Genomic DNA, 26,829 nt, shown 5'->3' with positions numbered 1-26,829 from the left:
GAGAATCTCACAAAAAAAAAACCAAAAAAACAAACAAACAAAAAAAACCAGCTGTTAATGTTCAGCATGTTCAGAATTAATGCAGATAGTACCTTTTAGACGTGCCACTTAGGTCTGCCACAATGTGTGCAAAAAAGGAAATGTGTCTGATTCTCTGCCGGTCTACTGCTTTTGCAATTTTAACAGAACATACAATAAATTTCAACAATCAACAAACTGTCTAGAAAACAGGAAGATTATGCAAGAGGTTCTGAGGAAAATGATCAGGAGGAAGTAGCTTCTGTCCCTCCTTAGGTCAGGTGGATGTTGCCGAGATTGTTTCAATGACTTGTTTCCTTCTGCTGGTCACAGCTCATGTTTTCATGCTTATCTTCGCTTTAATCCCAGAGTCATGTCTGGTTTTACTTTATAGAGTGATTTTCCTTTCTTCTGCCTACACACTTCCTCAGCTTCTTTGACTCTTGCAGAATCAGTTTGTTCTCTTTTTTCCAAGCGTCTTTAAAGTCAGAGCTGAAGTCGTGTCAGACACTGAAGAGAGTATTTGGGGACACCTCCTTCTCTCCAAGTTTTGGTTTCATGAAGTAGTAGGCTGTGGTCTCCCAAAAGCATTTATGAGTTTCTGTCAGTGCAGTCTCTTGTGACTCTTGGTCAATTTTAGCTTGACTGATGAACTGCTCCATGTTCTCCCTGAAAGGCTGCATGTGCTCTTCAGAGGACGCCTGGTGCACTTTACCTGCTGCCACCTCACAGGCTTTCAGGTCTTTCTTTAGTTTTCTGAGGTCTTTCTGGAAGTCTTCAGACTTCATCTGTGAGACCTGGAGGAGCTCCTGTGGTTCTGCCAGCGGGAAGACACACTGCTCTTTGCCAGTATCCTCATCAAAAATTTGAAGATAATATGAAACCATACATGACAGAAGGCTTCTCCTTTGTCACTGCTTTTGACATCCTTCAGCTTGGGCAGAATGTCTAGTCCAAAGCCACCTGCCTGCCCTCGGGTCTTGTTCCCAGCATTCATGTAGTTCCCAAAGGCCAGAACCAAACCCAGGACCCGCATGACTCCTGGTCCATTTTTAATGTCTCACACAGCTTTTGTAGCAATTCCAACTTGCGATGAATTGAGCAAATGCTCTCTGAAAATGTTGACTGAAATAGGATGCAGAAGACACGCTCTGAGAAGTTGGGGATTAGTGACAGCTCATACAGGAACTGTTCAGGTTTGTCCAGAGACTTAGCACTTTCTTTGTCTTTGGAGGATCGACTGTGTTTTTCAATATTTTCAAGTTCATCTGACTGTGCTCTATTCTCATAAAGAGCTTTAAGGGTCTCCAGGTCCACCACAGAGTTGTCCAAGTTCACAACAGCGTGTTGTATGTCTTTCATATCTAAATGAAGGCTAGACATTAGAATTCCTACTGCTTATGATCTTTTGTTGCTAAGCAACTTGACAACTTGTTTGGCCTTTGTCTTTGAAATTTTGTCAGAAATAGGTTTCTTTCTTTCCTTTACTGCAGTTTTAGAAAACAATTCTTCAAATTCATGACAGTCTATGGATGGCTCTTCAATCTTTTCCCAAATAAGCGAAGGGCTGGAGTCTCTAAAATTAATCAAAAGAACAATAAAGAGCTGTGTAAAGTCCTACATCATAATGAGCAAAACCAAAGGACCGATCAGAGACATTCTTGTGCTCTCAGAAGGAATTGAGAAAGAACTCCTTCAATTAAACAGTCGAGTCAGCAATGATAAAAATATTGAGATCTGTGAACTAAAGGTGAGGGTTTTGTAGGGTCTTCTCAGCTTTAGCTGATTTGTTCTGTAGGAGCTCAGGAGAGGTTTAAGGAAGAAACTCTGCTTTGAATCCTTGACTTGTAGCACAGCCTTATGTTTTACAATTTAGGTAGGATCAGGGAAACCATTAAGTTAGTGTAAATATGGAATGGAGTCAGGCTAGATCTTAAGATAGTTAATCATTGCAGTTATGGGGTAGCTGAACATAATAGCTGTCCTTCTTATATTCCTAGAGAGAAATGTACGATCTTTTCAGAAGGTCTTTCATGCACTGTCTGCTGAAATACACACATTTATGCCTTTTTATCTAGCTGTATACCATGAGAGCACTGGAAGTGGTGCATGATGGGAATGTAGTCTTTCAAGTCCTATGCTTACGTGATGCTTCTGTATAACCAGAGACTCGGACACTGAAAGAGAAGTTTCTACTTCTGTTTAGCACATGGGTAGTAGACAAACTGCTAGACCCATATATTGAGCTACTGAGTTTGAGCTTCATAATTACTTTAAGACTAAATGTGAATGAGTAACTGTCAGTTACCTTTTTAGTAGTGTATTCTGCAGGTGACAGTGCAAACAGAATAATCAGAGGTTCAGAAATTGTGATTAGAATGCACATAGACATCCCTGTTTTTTTCTTATATTTTAAAATTATCTTATAAAATAATAGAGTTCTGTGATTTTTTTAATATATCCTTCATTTTTGTTAACTTTCCCTCCCATTCCTCATCTCCTTCATCCCTACTTCTGTGTCCACTTAAACTTTTCCATTCTAGTATCACCACCTCTACTTTGATATCACGTATGAAGAACTGAAGTTTCTGAATGGGCTGCAGACTGGGTGGCTACATAGTAAATTCTAGCCTAGCCAAAGAGTGAAACCGCTGTCTAAAAAACAAAACCAACCAACAACAACAAAATTGTAGTTAGGAAGGTGGCTCAGTAACTGAGAACGTTTGCTATAAGAATGAGAGGACCCAAGTTCAAATCCCCAGCCAGCATCCTTATACAAAACCAGACTTAAGTGTGTGTGCGTGTGCGTGTCTGTAGCTTCAGCATTTGGGACAGGGAAAAACATCTCAGGAATTTGCTGGCCAATTGGCATAGCCAAAACAGTGATATTTCTGTTCCATGACAGATCCTATTTCACATAATAGAATGTGGAGAAGCAATTGAGGAAGACATTTGACATCAACCTCTGGCTGCCATGTGTCTGTGCACACATCATTGTACACATTGCTGTGTACACTCTACACATACACAGAATGAAGTGGAATAATTAAAACAAAGATCTCTGGTTGTGGGGAGGGGGCAGAAGAAGAAAAGGAGGGAGGGAGAGGGAGAGAGCAGGGAGACATAGTAAAAGCTGGATTCTGAGGAAATGAACAAATGAGGAGACTGCCAGCCTGCCAGCACACAGATGTCTGATCCATTTAAACCTGGTTGATATGTTTGATACTGTCACATCTGAAGTCTACTTAGAAGAATAAGTATGTAACAGTTGTAAGAAAATGAGGAAAGAAGTTCTTAGGGAGGCTTTCTTCATGTGACATTCAATGTATTATAATGCTTCTCAAAGCAGAAATGCAGAGTGCAAGTAGAGACATTGCCGGGACAAAGTAGAGTTCTGAAACCAAGCTTATGATTTACAGAAATAAATCTAGATACCTATCTTTTATATACGAAGTATTCTAGCCAGATATAAAAATCATTTGATAAAACTTGATAGGCATTAAAATATGAGAGTATGTGTGGAGCAGTGCTTTTCTAAGAAGACAATTCATAAATAATAATGTTAAATAATTTATTTCAAAACGGAAAACATTTATAGCAAAGTGGAACAAAAGTTTACACATAGACTTAAAAACTATGTCCTAAGGTTCACTCTCGGAAGTGTGAACGTAATCCTCAGAAGAATAAGAGAGAAATGATGTAATTTTTTAAAACAAATCTAAATAGATACAGACATATCATGATTAGATACAGATTTGAGAAATCAAGTATGGCTTTTTGATCATCAGACAGCCAAAGACATCCATAGCATGCTATCTTGGTAAGCGTAGGGGAAAAGAATAGTTTCTTCTCTTTGGTTGAATAGTCAATATGCCTTTTTAGAAATTAAAATTTAACCATAAAATTCCATTTCTTGGTTCACATCCTATTTAAAATATTAGCAGTTTATGAAAATATATGTAGTAGGATGTTTGTTGTGACATTATTGTTAAACCCATATAACTAAGATTGGTGTAGTGCAGCATGCCTTAAATTGTAGTTATGTTGATACTGTCTCAAGAACAAATCCCACGGCTCATAAAAAAGGGGTATCCCCAAAACCAACTTCCTTGCTCCTTACAAAACTCAACACAACTTTAAGGCTTATCACAAAGAACATGGTTGAATGAATTATATATGTTTCATGTAATCCAACAGAGTAAAATGAGTGACCTCTAGCATATAGAGAAAGACCTCTATATGCTTATTTGGTAAGCTTTCTGAGATGTACTACTGGACCCTTAAATCAAATTCAGACCAGTGTATTATCTGGGCATATTTGTAGTTAGCCAGAAGGCTCCTAGAAGGGTTATGCAGAACACTCATTATTGTTGAAAGTAGAAGTGGGGAGTGAAGAACAGGTGAGGATTTCCCTATAAGCCCTGTGGGCACACTTTACTTTTAATAATAACAATAGTTATTCTTCATGATTTGACATTTTTTCTTTTTCCTTGAAGTGAAATGAGGTCTTGCAGTTGAAAGGACAATCTGAGATGGTGGATGTGAGTAGTAGTGTGCAAGCATGTCTTTCCTGGTATGTATGTGTAGGTCCGCATATGGAGTACATGGACAAGCATGTATTTTGATAGTTATTACACCAGCATTTTCGTGGATTATGTTCTTCATATTTTTGCATAGAACTTCTTCCTTTATCATCACATGAGATCAATGCAAAATTGTTTAGAAGATAGTTCATCCTTTGACACCCTGCATGTATCCAGAGTCGGTGCTTGCTTTGTTCTTTGTGGAGAACACTGCAGGTCCGATGGGGTTGTAATCTATTTTTGTGTTCAATATGTAAAGCATATTTTGGATTCCTTTGTGTTACCTGTTTTCTGTTTTTCCTTTGCAGTTTTACCTGTTTACATATCCATTTTCGTTTTATCTTTCAGTTCTATTTTTATTTATTTTTTGATGTAAACAGCTTAGCTCCACTTTATTTTCTATTATCTTCACCTTTGATCTGTCATTTGAAGACATGACTCTTCTTTTTCCTCGTTTTTCTGATTTCTAAATCACTCACTGTTGTTTCTGTATTTTCAGCCGTATCTTAGAACTATACAGAATTACTATGTTAGTGATTCCCATTTTATTATATTATCTCTGATGAAGGTTTTGCAGCTCAGTCTGATTTAACCAACTTTTATGAACATTTTTGATCTTTGACAGCTACTATAACAGCTGTTCTGTTATAGAGGTGACTGAATTAGTTATTAATTTTATAGTGTAAAGCTTAACTTTGACAATGAAATCTACCAGATGAGCTGGACCTGGGAAATTTGTAATAGTTGAACATACACACACACACACACACACACACACACACACACACACACACAGTGCGCTGTGCGCATATGTATGTATGTGTGTGCGTGCGTGTATGTATGGGTTCAACTATATATATGTATATATATGTGTGTGTGTGTGTGTGTGTGTGTGTTCAATGTATGTGTATACAAACACACACATACACATACTAATCCACGGATTACAAATTAGCAATTTCAAATCTGAGGAGCAGAATAGGCTGTAATTAAAAACAAATGTTTTACAAGCTCGAGGACTTCTAACTGGTCTGTTAAAAAGATGAAAGAACGTTTTTCATGGATTTGAAAATCAAACATGTGTTGAAGAAGGTCCTAGCAAGGTGGGTGGTTAATTTGTGGCTGGAAAGTCCTTGGATAAATTATGGTGGTGTGGGATTTTGGTGAATTATGGTGGCAGTTGGCTTTGGTTGTTGTGGTGGAGCTTAGGTCTGTCATCTTGCAGTGTTGCTGCTTATGTAACCAAACCCACATCTCTCACGTTTGATTATGATCACTCACAGTACCCATTGATAGGCATCAATAATTGCTGTATTGTTTTCAACTCAGCTCTGGATGATTCTGAGTGGGGTAAAAATAAAGGTTATCATGTGTATTTAAAACATATCTTCTATTCACATTTCTTTCAAAATAAAACAATTCAGAGCATCCTTACTAAGTAGGAACTTCAAGATTCTTTCACTTATTTTGTTTTCTAAAATAACTCTCAGATTCAGAGACATATGAGAAAATGAATCAATATCTTTTCAATTTTCTCTCTGATGCCTGGTGAGGAGAGGTCTCTTCTCTGTTTTGAAATGAAAGCTAAGGTCCATTTAATGTGCTATGCTGTAGTAGCACCTACCTTTCTGCTGAGCTTCATGACTCTAGCTGATAAATGAGTAGGTGTGGAGTCTTTCTCTGACATTTTTGAAACCAAGTCCTTCCATAGAAATCCAAGAGAAGCCAGGAGTCTTTAACCCCAGCACTGGGGAGTCAGAGGCAGATGGATATCTTTTTGAATCTATCCTGTTCTATATATTGAGTTCCAGGTGAGCCAGAGCTGTCTCAAAAAACACAAGATAAAAAGTAAGTCGAAGAGAAACCCTACAAATTATTTCCAGAGGTACTTGCCATTAAATCAGTGTTCGCAGAGCATAAAATCAAAGCCTAAAGGAAAGTGTGTATGTGTGTGTGTGTGTGTGTGTGTGTGACAGAGAGAGAGAGATAGAGGGGGAGGTGGAGGTGGAGGAGAAGGGGGAGAGGGAGAGGGAGAGGCAGGGGCAGGGAAGGACAGAAGTAGGAAGAATATTAGGTGTAAATGGAGTTTTATTTTTTTTAAATAAATTGATATTCTAAAAATTGTTGGCATTTGAAGATCCTTCTGGCTTTGATTATAAAGTTCAGCAGCTATAATTTTTAAAATAGCAAGCCATTTATTACCCTGTGTTTTTCAGAAATCTATTTCTAGGTTTATATTGAGAAAATACTTGTAGATTATGGTCTAAAGAGAAAACCATGTCATCTTTGTTGGTAGAAGTATGTCCTTAGCAGCCTCTGTACACAGACACTCCAGTACACTCTCTGTGTGTGTATACCAGCCTCTGTACACAGGCAGTCCATTACACTCTCAGTATGTGTGTACTCACTCACAGGCACTGTTTTTAGACACTCAGTGTGTACGTACCAGCCTCCGTACACAGGCACAACCTGTACTTGTTTATTTTTAGAAGTGACAGGCAGTATTCCAGCTATACATAAGACTCTGTTTTCCTATTTTTATTTATTCTACTATACAAATAACTCTAGTTCTTTAAATATTTATAAATTATGTATATAATCTTTTTGTCATTCATAGCTGAAATTAACTTTTTCAAAATTGCTCAGTAGCAGCACTGTCAAGTCAATGGTTACCCTCTTTCTGTGGATTCCATATGTGGGGACTAGGCATGTGTGCAGACCTCATCTTCTTGTTGGGAATACCATGCAGGTAGCAGAAGAGTGAGAGTTCAGAGAGACTTGGTGGTACATGACTATAACATGGTGCTTCAGAGGCTAAGGCAGGAACCAGAGTTTGAAGTTAGTTACATAATAGGACTGTTTGCACATTTTTCTTAAAAGCTATTTTATTAGGTTCTTATTTCTCTACCTTCCTTTTAACCCTTATTGCTCCCTAATTTCTTCCAACCCTCCAACACTAAACTGGTAGTAGAGAAAGAGCATTATAAGAGAAAGAGGATGTAGACTATAGGCTACTTCCTGCTGCCCTTGGGGCTCCAATCTTCACTGTTGAGAATATCCAGAATAACAGCAACCCAGCAGTAGCGAATGCAGCAGCAGCAGGGAGCAGCAGCTGCCACAGGCCTCCTTGGAGCTCTCTCAGTCATACCCTTTCCTGAATCCCCAGAATTAAACTATCTGCTGCTGGCAGAAATCAGCCTGCCCCCTGTCCCCCAAGCACAAGACAGTCCTAGTTAAATGCTGTAGACAATCTGAAGCAGCCCCATATTCCACAGCTGGGATTAAAACAGAAACATATTCATATGACATAACTGGACTTTTAAAGAAACCAAAACTCTCACTACATAGGAGCTTGTGTCAAAAAAAAAAAAATCAAAACAATGAGCAACAGTTTATTGAAAATATAGATGGCTGGATTCACCAAAGACAAGGACCTCTAGCCTATCCTTTAAGGAGCCTTCTGGCCAGTTTGAGTCTTGCTAGAAACTTCTCTCCATAGAGAGGCTGTACACAGGTAACATTAATAACTGATGAGTAACATGAAGAAATTGTTGGTTTCTCAGAATTAGCAGCAGCTTTTCCAGTAGTCTTGTTGGTGGGAACTGTGGCTGGCCAGGTTGAGCTGCTTATCCCACTGACATCAGAACTGGGGGGTTCTTCACAAGGCTCCAGTAGCTCTCCACTTGGGCGAGGCTGCGTAGTGACAGGGTGCACAGAACACTCAGAAATCCAAACAAGACTTTGAGCATCTTTAGGAAAAACACAGACAGAACCTCTCACCCTGACTAACACAGGGTCAAGGCCTTTCCATACACCTGATGACCATTCTCTCCATTTCACTAAGCCCAGTGCCTTCTGGGCTCGTTTCCGATGTCTGTCTTCTGTAGACAAGGTATTTGTATCCACTAATAAAAAATTTAAAATATATAAAATAAAGGATAATCTTGCATGAGGTAAGGTAAACTCCCCTTTTCTGTTTTTTCAGGATAATTTTTCAAAGTTAAATGTGTTCTTTTCACTATAGCCTGGCCTTGTGAATTATAAGGAACCCCGGTCTTATGGGTAATATTATATTTATCACAAAATTTATTAAAGGACACACTACCATAGGCTGGGTCATTATCAGTCTTTATTTAGCGGGGAACCCAACGTAGGGAAATGTCTGTAGGCAATGGTTCTTAGCATCTTTTATTTTTTTCCCACTGTGAGCCGAGGCAAAAATCATACCAGAAAAGGTATCAGTGGTAACATGGATGAAGTGTAATTTCTCAAACAAGAGATCATGTGTAACATCCATTTGTCAAATACCATTGGGTATGAGACCTCGGAGATTCACTCCCAAATTAGGGGAAGAGATAAACTGAGCACAGTGAGGGCTGAGTAACGATTTGAAAAGCCCGTTCTCTGGTAATGTCACAGTGAAATTTTAAGGAATTTGAATTAAGATGAAATGTATTATGTATAGCAACAGCCTTATCATAATTAGTGACTAAATTTAAGGCAAGCAAAATTTGGTGTGAAAATCAGCCTCACTATTACCTTGGGCCAAGGGGCCTGGCAACAATGTATGTATGTCCCTGAATATGACCCACAAACTCAGGCAAAGTTTGCAGTCACAAAAGAGCTTGGACCTGCAATAGACAAGAGCAAATCGAAGACACAGGTGCCATGTAAGATGTAGTCTCCAAGGGCTTTATAACTTGAGAAACATATACACTATCAGTATATATGTTGCAAGCGTCATTTGGGAACAAAAATAGTGCCAATTTTATGGCCTTTAGCTCTGTTAATTGTGCAGAGCAGTTGGTCATCTGTAAGGTCTCAACTCTACCTTGGGAAACAACTGCAGCCCTACCATTGAAGGATCTATCAGTAAATACTAGGCGAACCTGATTCAAGGGCTGATTGGAAATAATTTTTGGAAAAACCACCGGGTGGAGCTCAAAAAAAAAATAACACAACTTATTATCTGGATAATGATTATCAAATTGGCTATTAATGGTACAAACAAGACCCAATCAATATAATTTTGAGATAAAATTTGGATCTGATCCTTATTATAAGGGGTACTAAACATGTCTGGTTTTTTACCAAACATTTGTAGGCTTACTTTATGGGCTTTAAACAACAAGGAAGCTACTGTTTCTGTGGGTAAGACAAAACAACCTTGGAGGGTGAAGCTTGTAAATGAACTCAGAAAATAGGGCCCTCCTGCCCAAAGGCACCCGTTGGGGAATCTTTTGATATAGAAACTACAAATAACAGTTTCTTTGAGTCTACATAATTTAAATGAGCTTGTTTTAGAGCTTCTTTTTTTTGTTGTTTTTTTTGTTTTTGGTTTTTGGTTTCTCGAGACAGGGTTTCTCTGTGTAGCCCTGGCTGTCCTGGAACTCACTCTGTAGACCAGGCTGGCCTCAAACTCAGAAATCCGCCTGCCTCTGCCTCCCAAGTGCTGAGATTAAAGACGTGTGCCACCACTGCCTGGTGTTTTAGAGCTTCTTGTACCATTTTCAAGCATTCTCTAGCCTCTTTATTTAATTGTCTGGGTGAAGTGGGTGATGTATCTCCCTTAAGAATATCAAAGAGAGATTTTAACTGGCCTGTGCTTGTAAGGAAGGTCTTAAGCAATTTATGTCTCTTAACAATGTTTGATGATCATTTAAAGTTTTTAAGAGTATCTATTCTAATTTGTAACTTTTGAGTATGAATCCCCTTTTGTAATAATTTATGTCTTAAATATTTATATGGAAAAATTTTTTGAACCTTCTTGGGGGCAATAATCAACCCGACAGTTTGCAAATCATTTTGCAGTTTGGCATAAGCTTCATAAAGCTCTTTTTCTTCTCTAGCTCTAAATAGAATATCATTTATAAAATGGATTATACATATATGTATAGATTTATTCTCTTTAATGGTTGAAGAGCAGTTGTCACATAGACTTGACACATGGTGTGACTATTAGCCATCTCTTGGGGCAGCACCACCCAATGATATCTATGGAATGGTTCCTTAAAGTTGACTGAGGGAATGCTAAGTGCAAAGTGTTCACAATCCTGAGGATGCAAGGGTATGGTAGAGAAACAGTCTTTCAAACCTATCACTAACATGTGTCAAATTTTTGGAATAGCAACTGGTGTAGGCAATCTAAGTTGAATAGCCCCCATTGGCATCATAGTTTTATTAATTTCTCTTAAATCTTGTAATAATATTCATTTTTCTGATTTTTTTTTCTTGACAACAAATATAAGAGTATTCTAGGTGGTTGCTCCCCTTCCCAATCCACTGCCTTTCGGACCTTGCATTTCTTTAATCTTTCCTTTAAATAAGCTATTTCCTTTTCTAAAGTTTCTTCCTCATCCTCAGAGCTGGAGCTATTCTCCACCTCATACAAGGATTTCTTACCTGCATCATCCTGTGCCAGTACTTGTAGGAAGGAACTCACATTTAACATGGCGCGATCTCACGTAGCGGTACTTTCAGTTTGATTCTGCACCTCTTCTCCAATACATTCCACTTCCTGTACCAGCCAGCCGGCTTTTTCCAGGAAGGATCCCATCAGGTTCTCGCTTTCCCAATTGGTGAGATCTCCACTTGACAGCTCCAGCGCTGCCTCGGTACTGAGCTTGGGTATAGACCTGGGGGAATTAAAGAAAGACTCAGACTTGGGTCATCCATTATGAGGCAGGTTCAATATATACACCAAGCCAGCGAAGGAAAAACTCAGGAAAAAACAGGAACTCAACTGAGGGTCAATAGGATGTTAAGTGTAAATTCCCTTCCTGGGGCACCAGGATGTTTTTGATCTTAGAGGAACAGCAGAATGTTACTTAGTAGACAGCAGCACATGGAAAGTCTCACCAAGGGTACAGCAGCCCTTTGGGGTCCTACAATAAACCTGATGTTTTATATCCACAGAGAAGACTTAATTGGAAATAACTATCCCAGTCATTTCCCATTATTAATATACCTGAATTGAGTTTCACATTAGCTGGGAGTGATGGTGTCTGTAGAACGTGTGATATTTGCTTTATCTTAGTCACATTTTCTAGCCAACACTGAGCGCAGTGCCAACTACTAATACATTACAGAAATTATTTGGATAACAATTCCCACTCACCTTAGTCAATAAAAATGGAGAAGTTAGCCACTACCTTATTATCTACATTTCTTGGGATAATGGATCATTATCATGGAATAAAAGTAGTATTAGTATAAGTGATACTTTACTCTTTACACTCTTTAGCAAATTTTTTCCCCCAAAAGTTTCTGAAGTAACATTGTCCTTAGTTAGAAATGCAGGGGTATAGCTCAGAGGTAATATTCTTATGTAGCAGGGGTTTCATTCCCAGCATTTGTGAGGGAGGAGAAGGAGAGGGAGAATATACGCAACACGTAAACGGAGTACATTGGTTCCAGAAGCATCATGGGAAGAGGGTGGGAGAATATTGCAGGGGAGGAGTGACTAGATTAGTGGTATGTGGGTCACTACTTATTTGGAGGTCAAATGACCCTTTTACAAGGGTTGCATAGTAGATACCCTGCAAATTAACGTTACGATTTTTAGCAGTATAAAAATAACAACAAAAAATAATTTATGATTGGGGGTCACCACAATATGAAGAAGTTAAAGGGTCTTAGCTTTAGGCAAGTTGAAAACCAGTGGTTTAAATGTTGTTCCCAATTGGATCTGTCCCTCCATCTTGTCTGAAGTCTTTCCCTTCTCTTGTGCCTTCTCTCCCTTGAAAGAATTAGTTTATGAGTGATCTATTACTATTATTGTTGTGTTGGGGCTGGAAGAAAGTGAGAACTGTAGCTTGTATTGTTGGGTTGGACTTGGAGAAACTTCTGCTGTCCATGCAGTGTGGCTGGAGGATTCTGTTTCCTTTGGCCAGAGCCCAAGCAGTACTTGCCTTGATTTTGCCCAGGTACTTATAAATTAAGAACTTATCTTGAAAATATAATTGCCGTTTATAACCTTTATGTCATCTCTGAGCAACGTACTTATTTTAGTGGGTTTAAATTAAGGACTGGGCTTTATTGAAACAATAACGCTGAATAAGTCTTTGAGAAAGTATTAAAGTCAGCATTTATAGTGATTCTCAACTTGTCAAAAGTTATGAGTCTATTTTAAAGACAGCGCAAAGGAGCAAACTCCTGAAAAATAAGTATGAGGTGATCTTGGAGAACATAAGTTTAATGAGGGTTTAATTCTATTAAACCTTTACTTAGTTGTCATACCATGGTGTCACTGCAACTTTATTTACTTATAAGAAATCTTTACTATTCGTACAAAGGGGTGCAGATAGTTGCTTGGCATAATTTTAATATGAGATGCTCATTTAGACAGTCCAGAATATCCTTATAATAACTATGATAAACAGTTGGGACTCTTAGAGGACATCTTTAAACCCCCAGTTGTGGCAAGTACTGCATTATCAATGTACTTGTGAGGTATTTGAAGTCACAGTGTAGGTTCTGGACACTAAATGGGACTTCAGTTGGTTTTGGAGAAAGTAGTAACTGCTGCTTGCTTTCCCCACAGTTCTCATGGCAAAGATGCCTCTCCTGGTCCTCTGATTGATGTTTCAAATATCCCTACTCCACGCAAATTCCTTGATGCCACTCAATATTCGGCTGCTGGAGGCTCAAGTGGTAAGTTATTTTTATTATCTGCCTCAGTCTTAGTATATTAGAAAGCCATACTAAGACCTCTGTTAGTCTGTGCTGTGCCTTGTGGGATCCTCACAGTAAGTAGATATAAAACCATTGGGTAGACTTGTATTTTCAGGGGTGAAAACTGGCAGGTCACTGCCTGACTGCAGATTCCAGCTTTGAATATGTTTAATTTCAGTGATACTGTTTTCTAAGCATTTGAATGCTCTTAGGTAGAATGTATGCTTTTCTTTTTGGTTATAGTCTTCATTGCTCCTGTTGATATCAGATGACAGAAAAGTAGAAATGAGTCTAAGCCATTTATAATGAACACGTCAAACAAGTTTCTTTTATTGGAACTTGAGCTGACTAACAAGAACCAAAGAGAAGTAACATTGATCAGAGCTGACCAGGCTGCTTGCTTGAATAAGGAAGCATTCAAGGTTTTGGTTGTTTTTTCAGGGATAGAATAAAGTTTGATAATTGTCCACTGTCATGAGCACAGTTTCAAAGATGTTTCCTTTCTTGCACACAGCATTCTGGCTTTGGCATCTGTAGGCTACAGACTTTAATCCACTGCCGAGTCATCCTGCTGTTCATGATGTTTTCTTTTTGTTTTTGTTGTGTCTTTTTTGAGGCAGGGTATTTCTGTGTAGTCAGAGCTGGACTGTATGAAGATCTGAGGTTGGTTCCTGAGCATCTATATAAAACCAGGGTACAGCAGCATGTGTTTGTATTTCCAGAGTGGGAGGAAGGGGAATGGAAAGATAGATGCCAGGGCCCTACTGATTAGGAAGATTACCCCCAAAAATCAAGTGCCAGGTTTAGTGAGAAACCCTGCCTTAGAAAAATAAGGTGGTGAGCCATAGAAGATGACATCTGATGTTGACCTGTGCTCTCTACATGCACAAGCAGGAGTTCAAAAGCCTGTGCAGTACATCCTGCACTAAGAACATGGAAGCAGGAGAATCAAGGGTTCAAGGTCAGGCCAGATATGAAAAGATTTTGAGGCTAGCCCAGGCTACATGAGACAGTTATTAAAAACAAAACAAAACAAAACAAAAATCTCATTGGGCCCAAATGAAAGCATTCACAGGGCCATGTTTCTTATCGAAAGTTCTGGGGACTCTTTTTCCTTGTCTTTATCAGGTTCTGGAGTTTGTCACTTGTCACCTTAGGAGGCTTCTTTGTCTTTGTTCAAAACCAGTAATGGTGCTAGTTGAATCTTCCCTTGCCAAGGACCAGCCTTGACTTGGTGAGGGTTTCAGAGGAAGAAGTAAGATACTGAGTGGGACCCAGCCCTTAAATTACCACCCTTGCTGGGCCTGGGCCTGGACCTAAACTCCCTCTGTCCTAGGTTGACCTTGAACTCTTGACCTCAGGAATCTGCCTGCCTTTGTAAGCATAAATAAACAAACAAACAAAGAAAACCACAGCTGGGTGGACCTTGCTCTGCCATCACCACTCCCTAAATCTCTTAATCCAATTCTTTAGTATCTTTCTGACCAGCTGGCTCATAGTGCAGTTGCCTCTGTTCCTTTAGATTGTGAAGCTCCTTTTCCAATTCATGTTCCATCCTTCTATTTTGTCTAGTTTAGAAATTATATGTTTTGAACTCATGTTTTCAGTGTTCATTCTCCCAGCCTTAAGGACTGTCCTGAAGGTCACAGCATTCTACCATTTTTCAGAGACATTAGCCACACCCTCACCTCCTGGACTCTTGCTGTCTCTGTTATCTTGGAGTCATTAACCTTGGCAGAGAGGACATTCCTCTCTGAAATATACACACTATTACTCAAGTCTTTGGCCCCCAGCAAAGATGAAACTCATGGAGGCCCATGCCCTGCTGGCTCTGTTTCAGGGTCAGGAACCATGTTATGCTGTCCCTTACATGGCCAAGCCAGGCTTGGTATTCTCTCATTGTATTTCTCTCACCTACAATTTTGCCTTCTTTCTTCTTTTTTAAGGCCACCTATGATAGGATTGAGCCCACCTGGGTACTTCAGGCTAAAAATCTTTAATGATATCCATCTGCAGAGTCTCCTTTGCTGTGTAAGGTGACCTACTCACAGGTTTTGGGGACTTAGGCATGAATATTTGGGGATCCATCATTCTGTTTACTGTACTGATTTTTTTTTTTTTTTTTTTTTTTTTTTTTTTTTTTTTGGTTTTAACTTATCTTTGGAAATCAATGTGTGAAAAATTTGATGTTTTTGAAATTATGTGATGAATCTTTTTAAGTCATTGCCATTCTAATGCTTAGAACTCTATCACATTATTAAAAGAGATTTTTACAAGCAAAGAAGATATACATTATTGAGAGACTACATAAAATGTTACTAAGTACATCTAAAAGCTTGGAGCTGATGAAATATACCATAATAAAGGGCAGAAATTTGTTTAATTCTTGGTACTGATCAGCAAGTCTTTAGTGTCTATTTGTGGAGTACCCTGCAAGTCAGTTGGGAAAGTAATAGACATTTTCAGCAGGGAATTTAACATAGGCTCTTAAAGCTCCCCTCGCATCTTGTGAAACAGTAGGATTGAGGGTGTAATCCATTAGAATTGACACTTTTATAGAGGAAGTTCCAGTAGGGAATCCCCAGGCAGAGCGGATTTCCCATTGGGGTGCCATAAATTAAGGTTGGAGGTGATTCCTGAGAATGTTCAGGTTATTATTAATTAAATGAGAATTCTGCTTGTAAATGAGTCATTTTGCAGATGCCTTATGTAGAGGTGCAATTGTGACTTTTCTCTGAGAAGTTTTCTACCATAGTTTCTAAGTGAATGTATGCAAACTGCATTTTGTTGTTCAGTGGATGCTACAGGTGGGGTCATTTTAGGGCAGTTGCAATTGTTATTACCTCTATGATTGTCATCTTTATATTCATTTTACTTAGGTGTAAGGTTATATAATTACATATGTGTATGTGTTATCTAGCTAAGTAAAGTACCTGCCTAATTGCAAAATTGAGGCACAATTGCAAAATTGACAGAAGCAAGTAATGTCAAAAACCAAGTAATTGGAATTTGCATTGCTTTTCTACTATGTATTAACCAGATTATAAATGTCATAATAAAGAACAGGGGAGATAATAGAGAACTGAAAGAAAAAAGGGTCTGTACCTAAGATTGGTTATTTATCTGATGGAGTTTGAGCAGCTAGAATATATAATGAGCCCTTGTTAATGAGTCAAACAAGCTAGTAGAATAAAAGGAAAAGATGAGCATGCCCCTTTCTTAATGAAAATCTCATGCTAGTAATATATACAAGTGTTAATCATCTATTATTTCAAAAATATTTTTACAAATATAGAAAATGATTCCACAGAGACCAAATGCTTTGTCCAGGTTCATCCAAGAGGGTCATGGTTGGAACTTGGTCTCATGCTGGTTTCAGTCTTGCATAAGGGATGCGTGTTGCTAGTCTCTGTCTTGAGAAAACTAATGTCTTACTTAGATGTAGTAGTTTGTCTAAAGAATTAGATAGAAAGATTGGGAGAAAAGCCAGCAATTATAGTAAAAATGTTGGTATAAGCTTTTGTACTCCCAGTATATCCTTGCATTTGGCAAAGTGCCTTTGGAGCATTTTGATTGGGGAAGCACTCCAGGGTACACAGACATTTCATTGTGGCTTCTTGATTCATTTAATTCATGTCCTGCTGGGCTACTATGATCCTGACTATAGCAAAACTGGACTTTTTACTTCTTTCCTTTTTGGTGCAGCTTAGGTCAGTCAATAATACCTAAAAGAAACCACAATGTGTTTTTCCTCATTGCTGCTGTTTTCTTGATGCAAAACTTACCTAATATAATCTTCTCTGAGACTTAATATTTATTTTAATAATTGCAAATTTGACATTTAAGGAATTCTTTCAACATGGAATGTTGAATTGTATGTTCCAATATAAGAGGACATGAAATATTTTCTCAAAGAACTCATGTGTATAAAACAGTGAAGGTCTGGCTTACCAAAATAGCAGGACACTTTTTGAATTACTTCTGTTCTTAGTGAATGAAATGAGGAATTGAATGCTCTTGGGTATGGTGAAGAGCAGGGTTTATTGGAGATATGAGGGAGTAAATATGTCTTGCAGGCTGAGCTGGGCCATGAGGTGAGAGAGGTAGGAGGGAGAATGAGAGGGAAGAGAAGAGGGAGAGGCAAGAGGACCTAGAGGTGAGCCAAGAGAAGCAAGAAACCACCTGCCAGGTGAAAAGGCAGGGCTATACAGAAAGAGAAGCTGGGGGAAGGGGAGGGAATCTCTAGGGCTGGAGAGATTTAAGGTTGGGGGGTAGGATGAGGAGAGCTGAGAGGATACCCTGGTACCTAGTGAGTCTAGAGGCCAGCATGTACTATGCTAATAGACACTACAGTTACCTATTTGTCCCCAGTTTCTTTGGGACCTGACACTTAGGTTAGGTCAGTGGAGTTTCAATCAAGTATTCCATTGTCTCTCTTGGTCTGGCTGATTTTGTTTAGGATTATCCTTAGTTTCTTTTGTATTACTCTTATTAAATGCCTATGTTGACTTCTATGATTAGTTATTAGAAAACTATGAAAATATGAAAATATTAGGGATGCCAGGTCAAATAAAATTAGTGACCATGTTTTATTTAATTAAATACACTTACTACAAATATTATAAGTAAGAAGAGATTACATGATTCAGATCTTAGATATCAACATACCCCTTAATCTATGTGTTCCCCTGGTTAATTACTTCCTTCTCCACCTGCTTCCTGTTTTATAAATTATGGAATATTCATTATGCAAAATGATGGGTTTCATGTTAACCTTTTCATAAAATCATGAAGTATGTTTGAACATGGTCAACTCCCCACCAACTTCTTTCCCCTTTGCTCCTTCCCACTGCCTCCCTCCTCCTGACGAGAATTTCCCTCCCCTTCCACTTTCATGTCTTACAGGTATATTTTAAAATGCACAGAGAAGAGAAAACATGTGGCATTGTCTTCCTCAGTTTGACCTTTTTTTCTTTACCTAATATGATTACCTCTTGTTCCATCCTTTCCCTTTCAAAGAACATTATCTTGGTCTCCTTTAGGGCTAAGTACAATTCCATCCTATGTGTGTACCACATTTTTTCTGTTTGTTGATGAGTGATTTAGGCTAGTCTTTTTTACACCTTCTTTGAATATCAAGTGGGCTGTAGATATGGGTTCATTTCTGGACGCTCCATTCTGTTTTATTATGTGTGTGGGCCACTGTTATGCTGTATTTGTTACTGTTGCTCTGTTATTGTAAATTGAAGTCAGGTATTGTGATATCCTCAAGAGTCTCCCCTCCCCTTAGGTTGTTTTGTTTTTTGTTTTTGGGATATTTGGGTTTCTTTTGTGCTTCCGTTTGAGTTTTAAATTTTTGTTTTGAAACTTCTGTGAAGACTATAATTGGAAATTTGATGGAGATTGTATTGAATCTGCAGATTGATTTTTATTACTGCCATCAGTTTTACATTATAAATTTTACTAATCCATGAATTTGGAATGTCGTTCCATTTCAAGTGTGTTCATCAATTTCTTAAAGTTTTCTTTATTGTAGAAACCTTTTATCTCCTTGGGTACATTTGTTCATATTTCCCTTCTGCTTGTATTGAATATTGTAAACTTTTTTTGATTTTTTTTTTTTTTTTTTTTAGTATACTTGGTATTGGTTTATATACGAGGTACTGAATTTTGTATGGTGACTTTATTTCCTGTGACTCTTCTGGAAGTATTAGAAACAAAGATTTTCTTGTGGAGCATTAGGGTCCTTTAAGTGTAGAATAGTGAGGTTTGGAACATGTGGACATCCTTGACTTGTGCTTGATTTTAAAGGACATGGTTTTATTTTTTTCCTGATGTAGTATAATGTAAACTATAGGTTTGCCATTTCTTACTTTTACTATTCCTGGTTTCTTTAGGGATTTTCTTACATAGGAATCTTGAACTTTGCTAAAGGGTTTTTCTGCATGTTTTGAGTAAGCCCTTGAGACTTCTGTCCTTAGACCCCTTTATGTGCTGTTTTGTACTTATTGGTTTGCATATGTTAAAACGATCTTTTCATCCCTTGGATAAAACAAACTTGGGTATAATATATACTGCTTAATGTGTTCTTGATTTGCAAGAATTTTATTGATAAAATTTTTATCTGTGTTATCTGAGAAATCAGCTTATATTTGTTTTGTTTTGTCTTTATCTGGCATTGTCAGCATAATTCTGATGTTGTAGAATGAGTTCAGTAGTATTCTTTATCCCTCTTTTTGAAGGACATTCATGGCAGTTCTTTAACATCCTTGGACAGTGAATTCAGATTTTTTTTTCTTTTGGAAACTCTTGTTACTTGAATCTCATTGTTAGTTATCAACCTGTTGCTTTTCTTCTTTTTCTTAATTTTCGTAAGTCATATATATCAAGACTTTTTTTCTAGACTTTTTTTTTTTATCTTAGGATTTCAAAGAATTCTATAATCATTTTTCAGGATTTTATTGGTATCTGTGGTAATGTCCCTTGTTTTGCTCCCAATTATATTTCTTTGATATTTTCTTTTTCCCCCCATAACTGTGTTTCATTGCTTCTTAATGTTTATACTTTAGTCTCCACTTTATTAATTTTTGCCCTGTTCTTTATTTTTTCTGACTACATATTTTAGGCTTGGTTTATTCTCTTGTTTCTAAAACATTAAGGTGTGGTTTGGTTTTTGCCGTGTTCTTTCTCTTACTTTTTAATGTAAGATCACACAGCTATAAACCATCCTTGTAGAACTGCCTTTAATGTATTGCAAAGTATTTGACAAGTTGTAGTTTTGTTTTCAGTTGATTCTAGGAATTTTAATTTTTCCCTCTGATTTCTTCATGACTCATGATTATCCAAGAATGTATTACTTAATCTCTGTTTAAATGGTTTCTCTTGTTATTGGCTTCTAGGTTTTTCCACTATAATCTAATAAGGTACAAGAATTTATTCTGTATTTGCTAATAATGTTTTTGTGGATCAGATTGTGTTCTATTTTGAAGAAACTTCTATAGACTCCTGACTAGAATCTGTTTTCCATTTTTCCATAGCTGTTTGATGGAATAATCTGTAGATATCTGCTAAGTGCATTTAATCTATGTTGCTGTTTAAGGCTGAAATGTCTTTGTATGTTCTATCCAAACATGACCCTTTGGTATTGAAGCCCCTGCTGTTAATATATATGGACATATCTGTTCCCTTATATGAGTAGTATTTGTTTTGTGAAATAAAGTTCACCAACATTTGGTTAATACATGTTTATAATTGTTTTATCTTCTTTTAAATAATATATGTATTTATATATATATGTATGTGTGTATGTATGTATATTGCCTCTATTTATGTATGCATATATGTATTTTGCTTCTATGTATGTATGTATGTATGTATGTATGTATGTTGTCTGAGTGTGAGCATGTGAATACCACAGCACATGTGTGGAGGTCAGAGTTGGTTCTCTTCTTTCACCATGTAGATTCTGAGAGTTTAGGTCAGCAGGCTTTGTGGTTAGTGCCTTTACCTGCTGAATAATCTTATGAGCCCTAATGGTCCCTTTTCTTGATTATTATCTTTAATAATATGTAGTGACTTTTATGTCATATGACTGGTTTGACTACTTTGTGTGACACAAAAATAGCTCTACCCACTTGCTTTGGCTTTCCACATGCTAGGTATATTGAGTATTGTCATTACTTTCAGTCTGGGTTTTTATGACCATTTGTAGAGTTCACTGGCTTACTGTGTGTGTATGTTGGTAATTCTGTGTTAGAATGGATGTGTTTTTCAGTTTTTCCCTTTTTCCCATTTGCTTTGTAAAATAAGTGTTCTGCTGGTCATTCTTCTCTTTGACCAGCATAATAGTAAAAATAATGATTTGACAACACACTAGATATCAAAATATAGAAAAAGCTATCAAGCACTTCTGTATTTCCTATAAGGTTAGAATAGTGATGCACTAAGATGCTAGTAGGGTACACTACCAATTCAAAGATTATTAAAACTAAAGGTATTAATAATTAAAAATGGAAAGAGTAAGGATGGGGAAACAGAAATGAAAGGGAAGTAAGTGTACTGAGGAAGCATACTACAGAATTGGTGTGCAGAAAGGCATATGGTGGTTTGCATATGTTTGGTCCAGGGAGTAGCACTATTAGAAGGTGTGGCTTGTTGAAGTAGGTGTGGCCATGTTGGAGGAAGTGTGTCACTGTAAGTGTGGGCTTTAAGACCCTTATCCTAGTTGCTTGGAAGTCAGTCTTCTAGCAGCTTTCAGATGAAGAGGTAGAACTCTCAGCAAATCCTGCACTACACCTGCCTGGATGCTGCCATGGTCTCATCTTGATAGCAGATTGAACCTCTAAACCTGTAAGCCAGCCTCAATTAAATATTGTCTTTATAAGAGTTGCCTTGTTCATGGTGTCTGTTCACAGCAGTAAAACCCTAACTAAGACAGATAGAATGGTCATAATGGCAACCCAAGTAACACAGACACCAGAATAAAATAAATAAAATTGAATTGGTTTATATATTTATGTATGTATATATGCATGTATGCATTCATTCATTCATTCATTCATTCAACCTTTAAGTAAATGCCACCATCATAGGTTTAATTCCTCCTTACATTCTGGAAGTGCCAGTCATTTGGAGTTAACCTCTTGTTTACCCTGTCCTCATCTGCCAACTAGCAGTCTCGCTAAGGAGCTGTGGTTCCTTTTCTTGGAAAACAATAATTTTGAAATTGCAATATGTGCTCTAGTTGTACTAGTGTGTCATTGCTGTAGTCCCTCTTAGATGGCAAAACTAGAAAGCATATCTGTCTATGATGGATGTATATGTGTGTTTATATTTACATGCATACACGTATATGTGTACATATGTAAATATATATACATCTATATACATACATACAGATCTATATTTATTTCTTTGTATGGGTATATACATTTATATTAAAACATGAGTTCAATTACAGTTGAAGTAAACTCAATGTAATTCTAACTTTTCCTTTTCTTATCTACGATGGTGAGGTGCCTATTTTACATTTTAATTATTGAAATAATAATATATGCATAAGTTAATTTCATAATTCCTATGAAAATCAATTTGTGACAGTGAAAACAAATTTACTAACTTTAATGTAAGGGGTTTTATTATATGTTATAAGGCTTTGAGTATGTGATACTTTTTAAAATTTCATTTATTTATTTGCAAAATGTTTTTCATAGAGTATCTTTGGATCATGTTCATCCCACTCCCAACTAATACCATATCTTCTCACTTCCCCATCTGCTCAATTTTATGTTCATTCTTTTTTTCCTCTGTCTTCAAACAAAGCCAAAAAACCAAATGCAACCCACAAAAATGAAGTTGAAAATCAAGACAATCAGAAGACGTATAAGACAAGCAACAACAAGAAGAAAAATACCCCAGTAAAACAAAACAAGGAGCTCACAAAAAAAAAAAAAAAAAAAAAAAAAAAAAAAAAAAAAAAATCATGGAGTTTATTTTGTGAGGCTTGTCCTGGAGTGTGGTTGATATACCCAGTGACTCTCCATTGCAGAAATCTTTTCCTTTTGCTAGCGTATTAATTGCAACTAGCATTTTGGTTAGGGGTGGACCATGTGTCTTCTTGCCTTCTTGTTGCTGGGACCCTATTTGGCTTGAACTTGTGCAAGTCTTGTGCATTCTGCCACAGTTTCTGTGAGTTCATATTTATATCAGTCTGTTCTGTCTGGAGTATACTGTTTACTTATAGTTATCCATCCCCTCAAGCTCTTACAACCTTTTTAACTCCTCTTCTGCATAGATCCCTGAGACTTGGCAGAGGTGCAGGGGTTGATAAAGACATTCATTTAGGATTGAGTGATTCAGACTCTCATTCTCTGTATACTGTCTGTTGTAGGTCTCTGTTAATTTTCACTGACTGCATGAAGCTTCTCCTATATTGTTTGAATAAGGCACTGTTAAGGAGGTATAGCAGTATGTCACTAGGAGTCATTTGTATTGTGTGCTATATGGTTTAGAGTATATACAAAGTACTTTTCTATTGGTGTGATAAACACTAAGACAAAGGGAATTTGGAGAGGGAAGGGTTTTCACTTCAGCTCCAGAGGTACAAGAGTCTCCCACCCTCACACTGAGGACCTGTGGCTGCAGGTAGTCATGGTGAATGGAGCATCAAGAACTTATCTCCTGAGCCCCAAGCAGGAAATGGAGACAGCAAATTTGAAATGGCAATAATCTTTTTTTTTCTTTAAATTTTTTATTGGGTATTGTATTTATTTACATTTCAGGTATCATTCCTTTTCCCCATTACACCCACTCCCCCAGGAACCCCCTATCGTATCCTCCCTCCTCCTTTTTGCTTTTATACCATTTTAATTATATGCAAGTATTAAGCTCAGTTCTAGGTTGAGGAACTAGCAATACAATGGATGCAAATAGTCAAGGAACAAGCAAGACAATAAACACAAATAGTCAAAGAACAAGCAAGGCAATAAACAGAGTTCTGTGATCATGATTTCTAACAGCTTATCAGAATGACCAAAATAGGAGCCATCTTGAGTGTCATGCCAAATATTATTGGATTTGTGTTACTTCTAAAATTTACAATGATAGTCATTATAATTAAGAAAAAGCTTGCAGTGTATTTGGCATAATTCTAACACTTCTCAGGATGTTTTAGCTTTGCATAGTGAGCTCATGAATTTAAAGACTGCTGCTCTAGTGTGCGTTGATGCAACAGACACTGCTGATAAAATTACCTATGGCCTGAGGTCAGTATTTCTATTTTGGTCAAGCTTCAAGAATGGCATATATAGCTTTATCATGCTAGCCCTTTTTGTCCTGGGAATACTTTTATTCCTGACCATCATGTTAAATCTTGTCTTTATAACACCAACATGTTGGCAGCCAGAGTACATGCCTTGAAACTGAAAATGGACTCCCAGACAGAGTTATTAATTTAACAGGCTAGCAAGCCAAGGATAGGTAAGATTATGCACAGAGCCTTACCAACCTAAGGCAGAAGTGCATTGCTTTGGATAATGCATATTCCACGATGGGTAAGGAAGGCATTCTTGTCAGACCTACCTAAGACAGGTTCACTCTTGTTCATGAGATAAAAAAGGAGGAGAGGCAGAGAGCTTTTGGAGCTGCTTGGCAGAAATCTGACATTGGCCAAGGACAAGGAAATGGGCTGCTTGACAGGAATATGACATTGGCCAAGGACAAGGAAGTAGGCTTCAGGCAGGGATCTGACATTAGGCTAGAGCAAAGAAGTAGTTTCAGGCAGGAATCTAAATCTTAGGTTAGAATAAAGAAGTAGGCTTCAAACATGAAAATGACTGTGGGCTAGGACAGGGAAGTAGGCTGTAGTCTTGAGGCCTCAAGCAGGCCTCCAATGCCATGCTTCCTCCTACACAACTACCTAACAGCGCCACCACCTGGCCAAGTGTTCAGACTTCTGCCCCATGTGGACTGTCCTTATTCAAACTCTCACATGTGTTGTTTGCAAACATCTGAAGTTACTTTTTATTTCACTATAGTTCCTTTAGATCATGGTTTTTCCTCATATACTTTTGTTTATTTTATAGTCACATGAACTATACACTAAACATCCCAACTATATAAAAGTACTCAGCTGGGTGTCTCTTCTTGAGGTATCACTATCTATTATACCTCTCTTGCTAATTCAGTTTCATTTCTTCATTATCTTTTTTAAAAAACAAACATTTAGACAAATGTATCTTTTTTCCATGGCCTTTCTTTCTTCTACAAAAGGTAGAATGCTCTCTATAGTGTGGTGTTTTCACTTCAGCATATCTTTTGGAAATTACTTTAGAAGGAGTGCAAAGAAAATCTGAGTATCTGTTGTCATACTCTTGGCAGCGCTTTGATCCAGTAAACTTAAAAGCCAAATCATGAGTTAAATCTGTGTGTAGGGTGTTTTTGTTGTAAAGCTTAACATATCTTCTATTCTGCTTAAAATCCTATGAATTCACCATCACCACAGTTTGTAAGTTCAGTGGTGTCGTGTGTATGTACCGTGCCGTGCAGCTTTCATCTTTCAAAAAGGAACGTCTGTACCTCGTATGTAACAGCTGCTCTTTTCCTCTCCTTCACTCCTGGCAACTAGCATTGAGCTCTCTGTTTCTGGCAATTTGACTGCTCTGTACAGTATCACTTGTGTATCATTGGAATCACAGTGCTTGTACTCTGTGACCAGCGAGGTTTGTTCAGCATAATCTGTTAAAGTCAAGCCAAATTGTAACATGTCTCAGGATGTCCTTCTTCCTCAAGGCAGAACACTTGCATTGCTTCTATGCTGCATGTGCTTGTCCACTCACATGCTGATGGGCACTTGGGTTCTTCGAGGTCATTACCATCCTGTTAGGTCTTTGGAATGTGTATCTGGAAGTGGAGATGCTAGAGAAGAGTCACATGTTTTTACTCCAGTTACACATGCGTGTTCTTATCAACAGTGCATATGGGCTCTGTTTCTTCACACTTGTCATTTTCTGCTTTCCTTTCTGATAGAAGACATCTTAATTGGTCTGAGGTTATATCTGATTGTAGTTTTTAATTTGCATTTCCCTAATGATTAGTGATGTTGAACATCTTTTTATGTGCTTATTGCCGATTTGTTTGTCATCTTTGAAAAATGTTTACTCATGTCCTTTGCCTACTTTATAATTGGGTCATTTGTTCTCTTATTATCAAATTGTGTTTCTTATTTTAGATATTAACTCTTCTTCAGAGATAGGAATTTCGAGTGCTTTCTTGTGTTTGAAATAGATTGCCTTTTTATTGTGTTGGCTGTCCATTGTGGACCTTTGCTCAAATTTTGATCAAGTCCCATCTGTCTTCCCCCTCCCCCCTTTTTTTTTTGCCTGTGTGTTTAGTGTCATATGTAGGGAATCCTTGTCAAATTCATTTCTGAGGCGTTTGTTCTGTCTTCACCTATGAGTTGTATCGTTTTGATCTCACACTTAAGGCTCTAATCTATTTAGAGTAACTTTTTGTATGTAGTACCAGGTAAGGACATGTGTGTCTGTAGTTTAGGAGGTGTGTCGAATCATCCTTTAGCAAAATAGTCCAGGCTGGCTTTCCATTACCAGTGAAGGGGGGCCTGTTTCTTAGCAGCCTTCCTAACATAACATTTGCCATGCTTTTCACTGTTTTAATCTAATAGGTAAAAAATGTTGCTTTGAGCAGCTGGGCTGAAGTCTCTCTCTGCTTTAGCCTTCTGAGTACCTGGGACCACAGGACCATACTGATATAGTCTGCTAGATTTTCTTTTTAATTTGAGATATTTACTAGTTTCACCTAGATATGTTTTAGAGTTGGTTATTTTGGTTAGAGTAGATAACCTATAGCCCCTTTTGTAAGTTAAAAAAAGAGAAAGTTTCTGGTAAAAACTTGGTTTTTAATTTTATGTGAGTCTGTTTTAGTGTTTGTTTTTGTCTTTCTCACACTAATGTTGGTTTTTTTCTGCCTTGTTTTCTTTTAATCTACTTTCTCTTTCATCTTTTTATCTCTTATTTTTCCCTACATTTTTGAATCATTT

At 37.6% G+C, this 26,829-nt stretch overlaps 1 protein-coding gene and 1 pseudogene across 2 annotated transcripts in view; one reads left to right on the top strand and one right to left on the bottom strand.

Moving 5' to 3' along the window:
- Exoc4 (exocyst complex component 4) overlaps nt 1-26,829 on the top strand; it is a 711,678-nt gene that overhangs the window by 47,620 nt on the left and 637,229 nt on the right. For both annotated transcript variants that reach the window (XM_034519115.2, XM_076913572.1), the window contains exon 5: nt 13,144-13,253. In XM_034519115.2, the coding sequence (XP_034375006.1) occupies nt 13,144-13,253 (110 nt within the window). The remainder of the gene's footprint in view (nt 1-13,143; nt 13,254-26,829) is intronic.
- On the bottom strand, nt 353-7,747 carry LOC143434480 (formin-2-like; annotated as a pseudogene).

This window comes from Arvicanthis niloticus, chromosome 15 (assembly GCF_011762505.2).
Source record: "Arvicanthis niloticus isolate mArvNil1 chromosome 15, mArvNil1.pat.X, whole genome shotgun sequence".
Taxonomy (NCBI): Eukaryota; Metazoa; Chordata; class Mammalia; order Rodentia; family Muridae; genus Arvicanthis; species Arvicanthis niloticus.
Note: the sequence above shows the minus strand (reverse complement) of the source record. Positions and strands in the feature narration are given on the sequence as shown.